The following is a 13,367-nucleotide window of genomic DNA, read 5'->3' as shown; positions in this document are numbered from 1 at the left end:
AGCTTTACAATAATAGTCCCAAAACCAGAAACAACACATGGGAGTAACAAATTGTGCGATATTACTCAATAATAAAAAGGAACTACTGCAAAACATCACCATGAATCTCAAAAACATGCTGAATGAAAGCAGTCCATCACAAAAGAATACATACCACTTAATTCCATGTATACAAAGTACTAGGGGAAGCAAAACTTGCCTTTAGTGATATAAATTAGATGGGGGGGGGAGGGTTGACTGCAGAGAGCCATAAGAGCCATAAGGGAATTTTCGGATTGTGGAAATGCTCAATAAAATGACTGGGGTGGTTGTTACACAGTTTATACATTCGTCAAAATTCACCGATTGTACTTTTAAAATGTAAAAATCTGATTTCTGTAAATCAGGACTGGATTTGTTGACTTGCAAAACAACAATAACAACAAGGGTCGGGGGTTTTACGGAGAGTTAACAGGGCAAAATGCCACAGAAAAAGAGAAAACTCTGAGAATTGAAAAGAATGTGTTTTTACCACAAGGAAAGCATGAGTGATTTTACAGAGCATTTTATTGAAAAGATGTGTAGAATCCATGATGCAAGACATTTTAGTTATACTTATCTAGACTGAGAAATTCAGACAGACACAAATGCAGAGTATTCGATTCCAATTAATGCTTCTCAAACTTCAGTGTGCATAGGAATCCCCTAAAGATCTTGTTTAAACGCAAGTTTTGACTCAGGGAGTCTCGTGAAAGAGCTGAGATTCTGCATTCGTACGTAACACACCACCAGGGGACGTTGCTGTTGCTGGTTCCTCTACTGCACTTTAGGTAGCAAGAACCTGGATCACTTTTCTGAGGCATCAGCGGTTCGTATCCCGGTGACAATTTGGTCTAGAAATTTCCCAGACCATTCCTACCCCCAGTTACATGCACACTGACAACCCAGCCCGCTTCCTACTGGTGGATGTAACCAACCAGTTACAGGTGCTTAGGATGCTCTTGCAAGTAACCGTGATTTTGCCTCAGCAGCCTTGGGTTCAAGTCCCAGTTCTGTTTCTATTCGACTGCAGTCCGAGGTAGTCATTCCCGTTTCTCCCCTCTGGGCGGTCGTGATCACTACAACAGAAAACGTAAGTGAAAGTACTGCGTGGACTATAACCTTAAAAAAAAAAAAAAAAAAAAAAAGGATGGCTGAACTTGTCAAGCCAAGTGAGCAAAAGATTGTAAGTACCACAGACTTTGAGAACAGGGCGGGACCTAAAAATAAAAGCGGGGGACGCGGGGCGGGGGGGGGGTGGATATCTGGGATTATCCCTGCGGGCAAGCAAGGAATGGACCATATTATAGGGGAGGGGAGCCCCATCTAAAAAGTCAGCTCCTGTTTTCAAAATTGTCCCTAAATTATGAAACCTGAAATAGGAACTTTTTCCCTTATTGACATATTTCAGCTGGAGCCTAACTCGACGTTCAGTGACGCTGCTGCTTCAGTTCTACGGATTTCAAAGAAAATCCTACCCACGCGTCTCCGTCCCCTTCTCCCATCCCTCCGTCCCCTTCTGCCCCCGCCCCCTGCGGCCCCCACCCGGGGGCAGTAGTTTCCACTACGCTCCAGGGGGAGGTGGCCACGGACTGCTCCATCGACTTGCCTCGCGGAGGGGGGCGCGCGGGCTGCCACGTTGCCGAGAACCGTGAGAGGTCAGGCCGGGAGGCGCGGAATCCCGAGGAGGTCCCAGCCGAGGCCGCGGCGCGGGTGCGGGCGGCGAGGGAGGGGGCAGCCCCGGCCGCCCGGCCCGCGCGCAGCTCCGCGCCTCCCCGCGCCTCCCCCCCGCAGCCTCGGCGGGATGGCACCGGCGGGGGGGGCGGGGCCAGGCGCGCGCTGCCGCCTCGGCCGCGGCCGCCCCCGCTGCTGCCGGAAACAATAGTGGAGGAGCCCGAGCCGCGCGGAACGGCTGCTGCGGCGCGCGGAGCCGACGGTAAAGCCCTCGCGCCCCGGTCCCCGGCCCGCCCGCCCCGCGCCCTGAGCCCTGAGCCCCGCGCCCCGTGGCCCTCCGCCCGGCTCCGCGCGGGGCGCCCCGACGGACGGAGACACGGTCCGGGGCCGGGCATCCCGACCCCCGAGGCGCGGAGTCCCGGGCTGCGCGGCTGCCTCGGCCCTCGGACGCCGGCTTCCTGGGTGGGAGGAAGCCCGGGGCGAGCGGACCCCGAGGCGCCTCGCGGCCCGGCGCGGACGCCCCGGCCCCGGCCCCGGCCCCGGCCGTGCCCGAGCCGCACGGGGGAGCCCTCGCTGCCCGGCCCGCCTGCCTTCGGGCGCTGTGGACGCTGCCGGGACGCCGTCCCCGCGGGTTCGCGCCTCCACGTGCGTCCCCTGCCGCTGCTCTCCGATAGGAAGCCTGCGTCCGTCGAGCTAGCGAAACGCGCCCAGGGGTTCCCACCATGAAGTTAGCGAAGCCGTGTCCCGAACAGGTTTCCTGCATTTACGAGCGTTAAGCAGGTTGAGGGACCCCCGGCAGCGCCGCTGAGCCGTCGCGGTCGGGGCCGGGTCGGGGTCGGGGTCGGGTCGGGGTCGGGCCCGCTGGCGCAGAGCGGGACCCGCAAACCGCTTTCCTTCAGGCCCCCTTCTCCGCCACATGAAACACGGCATCAGGACGGGCACTTGGGCGCAGTGACGCCCGTGGCGAGGCTGTAAGTTCTGCCAGCCTGGTGTCTTTACTCGGTACAGGTGAGCAGGTGAGACCTCGAAGTCCGAGCATGGCGATGCGCGCTTGAGGCGTCCGCTGCAGGGGATTAACAGCCTCCCTCTCCCAGGAGTTCCTAGTACCTACCCCGCTGTCGCTGTCGGAATTCTTGAAGTGGCCTGACTTTCCCTCTCCGTCTCTCAACAGGGGCACTATGAACGAAGAGGAGCAGTTTGTGAACATTGATTTGAATGATGACAACATTTGCAGTGTTTGTAAACTGGGAACGGACAAAGAAACGCTCTCCTTCTGCCACGTTTGTTTTGAGCTAAACATCGAGGGTAAGGACACAGTATAGGTTCATTTTACGGCATGAACGTGACACAAACGACTTGTGCTGAACTAGGTACGAGGTAAAATGAAATGTCTTGAATGATTGGGAATTGCGCCCAGTATGACGCGTGAAGACCTGTGAAAGAAAGATAAGGATTTATGGAAACGAAGCTGAAGTTCTCACAACTGTGAACTTAAATCTTTTTTCCTTTTTTAAACTCCCCAGTACTAACCCCATTTTTGCTTAAACATAAAAACAAAGTATGAGTATCGACTGGTAAACGCCTTTTCTGGTTTGAGACCTTATTAAGTTGTCCCGTTTAACAGACCTGTGTGGATGCTTTTGTTCTTTTTGTATTAAGAACATGACCAAACGTTTATGTTGATGGGCAAATGTAATTTAAATCCTTTGGCCTTCCAGGCTGGTACCTGACTGAGGTGAACCAGAAACTCTTCCCTAGTGCTGTCTTATCTGGAAAAACATTTTTAGATTTTTACATGACTTCTTTCCAGTGATCACACACACTTTTAATAATTTCTAAAAACCAAAAAAGGTTTTTTACATTTCTTAATAGTATCTCTGAAAACATATGAAAAAGAGTTCTCCAAATATTAAAAAAAAGAATGTTATCGTGTACTATTTGTTTGGATTGATGTACAGTTAATGTGTGTATGGACATTAATTGTTTGCCCCCAAGAAACATGTGGGATATGTTTCTTTAATCTTGATGTTATGGTAAAACCTTGATTTAAAAAACAAAACAAAACAAAAAAAACTTAGGACTCAAACTAAAAAATCTTATATTCTTGTAATAAAAAATTATAATTATATGATACTCATTTTCCATTTAAGATAGTTTTGGTAATGAAAGTTTTGCCATTTTTTCCTCTGGAAGAATTGCAGTTGCCGAACATTTTATTGATGGAAAATCAAGGATTTCTTGGGGATAAATAGAATATTTATAGTTTTGGTTTTAATAAGTGGGGTGATTATAACTGATTTAAAAGGGCTCACTTAAAAAATATGATTCTTTTATAGATTTGAGTTACCATGTCCTTAATCATGCTACAGTGAAAGATCTAAATTTATATTCTTTGAAAATAGAGTTGGCTTATATTAATTCTTCTACATAGTAGATTGTAATTTTGGATGAGCAAAGGCATTAGAAGTGATCCAGCCCAAACCTGTATTTTACTTTGAAGGAAACTGGGGGCCAAAGAGTAGGACCGTTTGTTCAAGGTTGCTCTAGTGGCCATAACTGTTGTTAGGTGCCAGACACTGTACTAAGTACTTTGCATGGATTACCTTATTTAGCTAAGAATAGCTCTGGGATGGCTTCTGTTAGCATTTTAAAGGTAATGGAACCTAACCTTGAGACCTAAGAGGCCTATTTTGAAGTCACATAGCAATAATTGACATGCTGGGGTTTGAAGTCTGGTGATCTCTTTCCAGTATATAGGACCTTAATTTTGTTCATCTATTGTCAGTAGTTATTTTATTTGATACGGCTAATCTTAGAAACCCATTTCCCTGAATCTTCATTAGCTGTCCCTGTTATTGGATCAGCCAACTTTACCTAACCAGCGCTTTATACTAGAATCATCATTAGTGGTGATCATGCTGTGATAGAATTTTTCCACAGAAACCCTAAACTTCCATAATTGCTTTTCTAGCCTATTTAAAATACGCCTTTTAACTGGTTTTCTGTCATTACACAGAGAACATACAAATATTACTCAGGTACCACTTTTGTAAATATTTCATTTCTGATAATATCTATTTTTTAAAAAGCCAGATAGAGCGCATACTCAAGCAGGGAGTGGGGAAGTGCAGGAGGAGCAGAAGGAAGAGGGAGAGAGAGAATCTCAAGCTCATCTGCTGAGAGCCGGCTCCATCTCAGGACTGAGATCATGACCTGAGCAGAAATCGAGTCATACTTAACCCACTAAGCCACTCAAGTGCCCCTGATAATATCTATCTTAATATATAAACAGAAGTCATATGCTGTTGAAATAATACTTGTTTAACTTAAAGGACAGTTGTCAATTTTAATTAGAACTGTTTCATTTTATGCACTGTGTACACTCAAGATTTTAGATTTTAAAATCGAATTAAACCTTCATAAAGAAAAATTATTTTAGAATTAAATTTTCATCTCTATTTGGTGTCCATTCTCCCAAATATATACATTTTTATATTTACTGCAGTGACAAGCTAGTCTTTTATAACCATTTTAATTTAATGTCATAAGATTATTGTAGGAGAAAAGGGAGGGGAATGAGAATTCTGAATTCCACAAAATTTTGGCTTTTGTATTAGTATACAGGTTTTTTAAAGTCAATGGGGGAAAAATGTGATAATAAAGTAATCATAGACATAAAAAATTAACAAGGTATATTCTTACTTGTGTCAGTATTAAAGTTTCTTTCCCCTACAAAGCTGTTAGCACAGTGCCAGTCAATAAATGTTAGAATGTAAGAGGACCACACACACACACACACACACACACAAAAGATGTAAGAGGAACTTTTAAAAATATGACATTTAAGTTTACTAGTTTGGTATAACTTTTTGTAGTATGGGGTAATGTTGCTCTTACCTGCTTTCTTAGTTTACTAATTGCTAAATTTGCTCTAAATCCTTCTATTTGCTGTGCTAAGAGAGCAGTTAAATTAAATTCCCTTGAGGAATAATAGCAATTTACCTAATTTTGAGTCCACACATTTGTAGTAAATAAAAATATTTTAGATATTTGGGGTTAGTATACAGGTTGCTAATTAGGTCAAATCAAAACTGGTCTAATTAAATGGCCTCGTCTAAAAGCTGTGTACATGCATATATTTACAAAATGAAAACAAAAGAAAGAAATAACAAAAGGCAGCCAAATCTTGTCAGATTTCGTATTCTGAGCATGGTTTAAATTGCCTTTTTTTCTGTGGCTTTACAGTAATTAAAAGGAAATAGTACCTACATTTTGTATACTTCCCTGTATACTTCAAGGACTAAGAAATGTACTTTGAGGATTCAGTTCTTTTGAAGTGTTCATAAAATTGATTTTTTTTTTTGTACCTGTAATTCACCATTAGAATAGCTTGCCTATGGATTGGAAGACAGATACATAAACTTCCTAATATTCATGGCCCATATCCTTGGTCATAAAACATTATAAACTTTTATGCATGTATGATCAGATATTCTAATATGCATCATAGTTCATTATGGTAAAATTTCTACAGTTAGTGACGAAATTATTACCTTTCCCTAAGCTATTGAAGCTGGGAGGAAGGTAGCCCAGAGCAGTCAGGAGACAGTAATGAAGCTTAGTTGTAAAAGGTAACACAGTCAGAAATGAAACCAGAAAGGACAAAGATCCAGGACTCTGATCTGTTACTATATACTATCTGTTTTCATTTTGTGCCAAAATACTGTGCAAATAATGCTTAGAGCATTCCTACCTTCCTCTAATAATTGACTTCCTTTTTTTCCTGTAGAGAGAAATTTTTTTTAGAAGACTGAATCGGTTCCTCTTATGACAAGCAAAGTTTTAGTCTAACTTGACGGTTGATTAGTAAGCATTACTAAAGCTTACTAGTGCATCTCGGTCTTCATTCTCCCCCTGATTTTGTTGAACTTTCTAGGAACTTTTCTAGAAGCAGTCCAAAATTCAGATCCTTGGTAATCTTTTCAGCAAGAAAAGTCTATAGGTGTTTTCTCTTGGTTGAGGCACTTGGTGAACTCAGTGCTTGCTTTTGATCTCATTCTTCTTTGATTCTGTGTTTTTGACCAAAACAGTGTACACATGGTTAATAATCAGGGAGCAGTTTGAATCTCAGTATTAAATCCTGATTTGGTGTGGGTGTTAAGACTGGTTATTTGCTACTCAAAGTCTGTCAAAGGCTCTTCCTCTGTCCTACTTCTGACATACTAGCATCTTTCCACTTAAGTAAAAGGACTCCTTGTAATAGGGAGAGTATATACATATATATATATATATATATATATATAGCTAACTGAATCTGGCATTTGCCTCTTTCTACTGTTTCACATAATTGCCAACATCGTACATTGGTGTTAACTGAGGGAGTACTCTTAAAACTTAATGTGACTTCTGAACTTTAACTTGATTATCTTTGATATACTTAAATATATAAACTTAAAAATATATAAAATTATATAAATATACAAGGTTAATTTTTTTTTTCTTAACTGCCTTTTTAATGACACTTTAAATAAACCTGAATACTTTTTAAATGGCTATAACAGTAAAACCTTATTATTTGGACAGAAGTAGGGAGGGATGGAAGTGGCAAGTGGGTTTGACTGGTGATAAGTTTAAATTATAGAATATTTTAAAAGAAAAATAATTGAATCTAGGTTAATAACATCTAGTGCAGATTTGTGACTTTAACTGGCAACCCATTTATGAGGAGCCAGGTTCCAGTCTTATCCCTGTTCCAATTATGGTAGCTTTTAGTTACTGCCCACTTTCCCTTTTTAACTTTGAGAAGTTTTCTAATTCTACAGTCTAGGATGAATTTAAAGCTTAGATCATACACAGATTTTGGTTGGGAAGGTATATCCATTAGGAATGAGATCTGGCTGGACAGAACAGGAAATCCAGATAACAATGGTGAAGTAAAATAAAATGGATATTTATATCTCCCATATAAAAATAACTTGAATCTGGAGTTGGTGTGATAGCTCCATGATCAGAAGGACTCAAGCTGTTTCTATTTTTCTATTCCACCTTCTTACCACATACTTAACCATCTTCAAGGTCATCTGTAAGGAGTTTTTCCTGAATTCCCACCTAATAGTTTCTTGCACATTTCATTGCCCTTTAAGAGAAGATGCTCCAAACAAAATCAGTGTTTACAAAAAGAGGGACAAAGGATATTGAGTAGGCACCAAGCAAAATCAGCCACAGAGAGGCCTTTCTAGTAATTAAAGGTCATTCCACGTTGAAGACCAGCTATTTGAGCTATAGCTAATACCAACAAGTAAGCTCTGATGATTCTTCTAATCCTGGAATTAGAACTAGAAGGGATTTTAGCAAAATGAAGGGTTGTATTCTGAGGATAGGCATGTAGCCGGATCACACGTGGACTTCTTGACAGAAAGCCGTAAGAATTTTTAAGTTTCTGACCTATCGAAGTATATAATGTAATGATTAATGCAACTGCTCTTAAAGAGACCCCTCCCAACTTTTTATCCTGTCAGAAACTTGTGTGATTAAGCAAGTTAGAGATTGTAAACTTGGAAAAACTCTTCCTCCTTTCTCCTGGATTCTCTTCATGATAGACTAATGTGGTAATTCCACCTTCCTCATACATTTATGCATTTATTTTTAAGATTTTATTCATGGGAGACACAGAGAGAGAGAGGCAGAGACACAGGCAGAGGGAGAAGCAGGCTCAATGCAGGGAGCCCGACATGGGACTCGATCCCGGGTCTCCAGGATCACGCCCTGGGCTGAAGGCAGCGCTAAACCGCTGAGCCACCCAGGCTGCCCCCTCATACCTTTAAGGGAAGATTGCTTTTCTACAGCTGGACACATCTGCCACTGCTCCAGTTCTGCTCTATTGATTAAGCCTGTGGGCCCTAGACTCAGACCTGGCCTTGCATCTTGACCCTCTCCATACTAGTGGGCTGTCCTTGGCAAGATACCTAAGTTTCTGTGTCATACTGGTTCTCAGATATGACCAGGAAGAGCAATTTCATATTTGTATTTCTTAATCTTGAGTTCAGTGTGCCAGGATCAAATTCAAAAGGCCGAACTCCAGTCATTGCCATTTGTTCCAAGAAGAGTACTTGGCAGAATAAGCAGCGGAGCTCAGATTTGTTTGTTCTTGATGCTCAAGAGAAAGCAGCAGAGTAACTGAAGCATAGTGATTAAGAGCACAGGTTCCAATGATGTGCTCCAAAGGTCCAGAAAGTCCGGGGGGGGGGGGGGGCAGACACTCCAGAGCCAGACTGTCTGGATGCAAATTCCCATTTATTAACTGGGAGAACTTGGACAAATTACTTACAGGTATTACTAGTCTGTCAGTGCAGCTAGAGGTATCTGCCCATCTACGTTTTAAATAGGAAATGATAAATATTTATTTTTCTCCCATTTAGTGACACAATGTATAGCTAAAGTGCCTGTAGAAATGCCTAGGAAGGTTGGAAAGCCTCACTTTGCCAACTGATTTTTTTAAGTATAATCAAGCATTTACCGTAGCTAACAGAGCCCTCCCATCAGGACTAAGAGGTTAAGTGGTAGTGGTGCCATTTATATGTAGCGAAATGAAGGCTCTGAGGTCAAGTAAAAGTGCCTTAAAGTCACATTGATAATAAGCGACACAGAAGGGATTCAGATCAGGTCTCATGTCAGAGCTGTTATACCACTGGGAAATGAACATTTCTCTGACCTTCGTCATATTTTAAGAGCTCAAATTGTAGATCAGCACCTGTATAATGATACCATTTACTTAGTGGTTTTCCTAATGTTTCTGATTAGTCCTGATAATCTTTATAGGTTTTTGTTTTTCTGTTTTTTAAAATGTTGGTATACTTTATCCTAGGCTTTTCACCCTCATTCTGTGGGCTTTCGGAACCTTTTATATAATGCAAAGTAGCAAAATAACTCCTGCCTCCTTGCTTCTTCCCCCAAGCTACACATCCACAAGCAACTAATATTTAGACATCTTTACTTGTGTAGTCCATGAGTATTTCAGATTATATGTCCGAATCTAAGCTATTATTCCAACCCTATCCATATCTCTTTTCAGAATGATGAATGAATAAATAAATTAACGAATTCTGCCTCCATCCCTGTACCAGAAATATCAGGGTTGGCAGTCAAGTGTGGAGAAGGTAAAGACTGACATGCCTAGCTAAAATATACGCAAGGTATCTCTACAGAGAGAACCCACTTGTATCTTAATTCTTAAAAATTTACTTCTCAAAGGAGCCTTCTTGCCTTTCACTGCCCCCTTTTCCCCTCTGCACCCCCCCCCCCCTTCACAGCACTTCTTATAATTGTTTATTTCTGTGTGTGTGTCTGATGTGCTTCCCTCCCCCCATTTGTAATTCCATGAGGGCATGGATTTCTTTTCTAGTCTGTTTTGGTAGTATGTAATCAGTAGCACAAGGACTGGCAAGGAATGATGAGCAAATTTATTTGATGAGTGAATCAGTCTAAAGGAGACTTTTGAATATTGCTTTTCTTTACATTTCTTTTTCCTTTAAACTTGCTCACAGTGAAACTTTTCTGCTGTATTTCTGCCTTTTTTTACAGAATTTCATGAGATCTTTCTGGAGTCTGCTAAAAGTTTTATGAATCGTATTGGTAGAACTTTGTATCATATTGAAAAAAAGTGTAGCCACTGATACTAATTGGTTCTTTTTCAGTCAGGAGGATAAAATACAAGCATAGTATTTTTCCACAAACAGCAAGAACTTTTAACAGGGCTATGTTTAGAAAGGGAGTTTCTAGATTGATTTTATACATTGCATTTCTCTTATTCTGGACACCCCAACATAGTGATTTGTGCTCATCATGATGACCCCGAGACATTTGATGATCCTGAGTCCCTTTTTAAATCAGTGATAAAAATGTACTCATTAAATCAGTAATTTAAAGTTGAAAACAAGCATAATATACAGCCCAGAATATCTTAGTAGTAACATCATAATTATAAATAAAAAGAATTTGTTAGAATATTTTAAATGGGCATTCTGGTTTAACTTTATTTCATCTCATTGTGTGGACAAAGATGAAAAATGTTTTATGAGATATGGAAATAAGTCTAGGTTGAAAAATCTTTAATATGTAGGTCAAATTATCTATTCTCAGTAAAGGGATATAATTTTTGTGATTAAAATAACCTAAAACTATTACTGGAAAGTTGATAAAGAGAAATCAGCTATCCAGAGATAAAGGGGTAATTTTTCTATTACATGCAAAGTAATACTGTCCTGTGAAGAAAGAAGACAAAGGTAGGTTTCTCTGTTCTCTGAAAGAAGTGAAATACCATTCTCAAGTTGGGAGAGGCTAGTTCAACTGTCAGGAAATACTAAAGAGATTTACACTTTTAGATAAGGGACTTCTGTAAATGAATGGGTATTGTTTGTCAAGTATTGTGCACTTGACATGCATTGTTTTATTTCTTAATATAACTGTGCTGTGTTACCACAGTTTGATTAATAAGGAAAGTGAGCGGAGTCTAGGTAACTGGTCCAAAATTGCACAGCTTACAAGTTCAGACCCAAGGTCTCCAATTCTAAAAAACTAAGTTCCTAAATCAGTCTCCAAAGAAAATTACATCAACTACTAAAATCTAGGAGATATTAAATAACTTTAGGCAAAGTTAGAGATGAATTATATAAATGTGAATACTGAGGCAAGGAACAAAATCTGGGTCCCAAGAGACATGTAATTTTTAAAAATTATTTCTACCCATATATTATTTGATTAATGCATGTTCAGAGTAGTGTCTGAAAATACACACTTGTTATGACCTGAGAGTGGAGACATGCTGTCTCCATATAGGATGTAATCTCAACAATCAATCTGTCAAGAAAATACAGTTTTTAGAACTCTTGGATTGGACTGGTAATGATTGAAGAGAAGGGGCATACATGTGACTGTCTTGCCATTCCTGCCCAGAAAGGATAAGCTATGAGCTGTAGACTGACATTTGCTACAGAATCATGCAGGTGTCAGCCCATAATGGGGCTGTTCTCTGTCCTCAACCATCCAGGTAATGGAGTTAACATACCCTGATTAGTTTTTCTTTCAAGAGGAAATTGGGTTCTGGGTAAGTGGAGGCAGTCAGTGCAAACACAAGTGAAAATGTTAGCACCATTCCTGGAATTGCACACCGTGTTCTTTTGCTCATTGGCCCCAATAAGTGCCTGGGGCACTTTTAGAAAAAAAACATTTATGAGGTGAGTTTTCTAGTTTCTGAGTTTAGACGATAATAAGCATTGAACTTAAACTATATCGATTGAATATTATAGAAATTATTTAGAACATGTTTAAAAATACTGTACTTCTGTTGATGTTCTAATAAAACTTAAAATTTTTCAGTGTTTATTACTAAATATAATATAGGGACAACATACCTTTATATTTGTATAGCACTTTAGAAATTGGAAGGTGCTTTTACAGCACCTTAAATTTAATCTCCACATTATATAGGAAATTAAGTGTGAATTTCAAATGTAGTAATATATAAAAAAAAAAGTGTAAGCGATTGAAACCAAAGTGGCTAACACTGAAAAATTATCAAAATGTGATATTACATATAGCTCCAGTTAGAATGGATTTAAATTATGCTGATCCAATTTGGTACACCATCTGTTAGGATTTTGATAAGGGGAATAAACTCATTAAAACACAGCCTTGGATTTATAGTTTGTGATAAGAGAACAGTTTATTTACAAATAATTTTAAATACAAATATTTACTGTATTGATTTGTGGTAGCTTTTTGCCATTACTGTCTCAGTCATGTACCAATAAGGCAGAATAATGATTTGTGTGTACCTATTAAAATCTAAATCATAATTAAAGCTATGTGGTTGGGTTCATAGCAATTTTTAAGCACAGTTATCAGTAAATACTAAGTAACTGCCAGAAATTGTAGTAGCTGAGGATAAGACATTGGGCAAAACCAACATAAATCCCCACCACCGCACAATTTACATGAGAGGAGAGAAAAGACAATAGAATAAATTAATTGTATAGTATGTTAGAAGAGGCTATGGGGTTATTTGCCTTTATGAAGTATAAATTCAGTCACCAATATACTTTTCCATGTATTATCTTAGTTAAAATTCACACTCAATGTTCATTTCTTGTGTAATAACAAGGCAATTAAATTTAATAGACCATAAAAGCACCTTTTAATCTCTACAGTGTTCTACAAATATATTTAAATGACATTTTTAATATCTAAAACTTAGGATAACTGGTAGAATAATATCTACTATGTTGACAAAGTTAATGGTATTGGGGAGTATATTTCAAAATTAACAAAATACTATTACTCATATTTTATATTTCTATCAACAAATACTTAATGATCTTTAAGTATTGAGGATAGTATAAAATATTTTAAAGTTTTTGTATTCTTTCTACTTCCTCATTAGCATTGTTAATAATAATTATCATGACAACTTTTCTGTTACTCAGTAAACCCTTTCAACCACAGTTTGTTTTTTATTCATAATATAAAAATTATGTTTACTTGTCAGTGTCTTCCCTTACATCCTTTGGGTCTTTGGATCTTCACCAAGGATTGCCAGATAAAACTATAATGTGGTTAAGATTTTCTTTGAGGCAGAACTGCTTTCACTTGAAGGTAAATACTTTTCCTTGCTAGATACA

At 39.7% G+C, this 13,367-nt stretch overlaps 2 protein-coding genes across 10 annotated transcripts in view; one reads left to right on the top strand and one right to left on the bottom strand.

Moving 5' to 3' along the window:
- The first annotated feature begins 1,825 nt into the window (after nucleotides 1-1,825).
- The window catches only part of C30H21orf91 (chromosome 30 C21orf91 homolog), a 28,701-nt gene continuing 17,159 nt past the window's right edge, over nucleotides 1,826-13,367 (top strand). For 2 of the 7 annotated variants that reach the window (XM_072806596.1, XM_072806602.1), the window contains exons 1-2: nucleotides 1,826-1,954; nucleotides 2,864-2,997. In XM_072806596.1, the coding sequence (XP_072662697.1) occupies nucleotides 2,871-2,997 (127 nt within the window). In that variant the 5' untranslated portion in view covers nucleotides 1,826-1,954; nucleotides 2,864-2,870. Of the gene's footprint in view, nucleotides 1,955-2,287; nucleotides 2,445-2,535; nucleotides 2,709-2,863; nucleotides 2,998-13,367 lie in introns of those variants that run through there. The other 5 variants (XM_072806600.1, XM_072806598.1, XM_072806597.1 and 2 more) reach the window with 5 other exon arrangements.
- The window catches only part of CXADR (CXADR Ig-like cell adhesion molecule), a 226,915-nt gene continuing 215,982 nt past the window's right edge, over nucleotides 2,435-13,367 (bottom strand). For all 3 annotated transcript variants that reach the window (XR_012021211.1, XR_012021212.1, XR_012021213.1), the window contains one exon: nucleotides 2,435-3,125. The gene's annotated coding sequence lies outside the window, so the exon portion shown is untranslated. The remainder of the gene's footprint in view (nucleotides 3,126-13,367) is intronic.

This window comes from Canis lupus, chromosome 30 (genome assembly GCF_048164855.1).
Source record: "Canis lupus baileyi chromosome 30, mCanLup2.hap1, whole genome shotgun sequence".
Classification (NCBI taxonomy): domain Eukaryota; kingdom Metazoa; phylum Chordata; class Mammalia; order Carnivora; family Canidae; genus Canis; species Canis lupus.
Note: the sequence above shows the minus strand (reverse complement) of the source record. Positions and strands in the feature narration are given on the sequence as shown.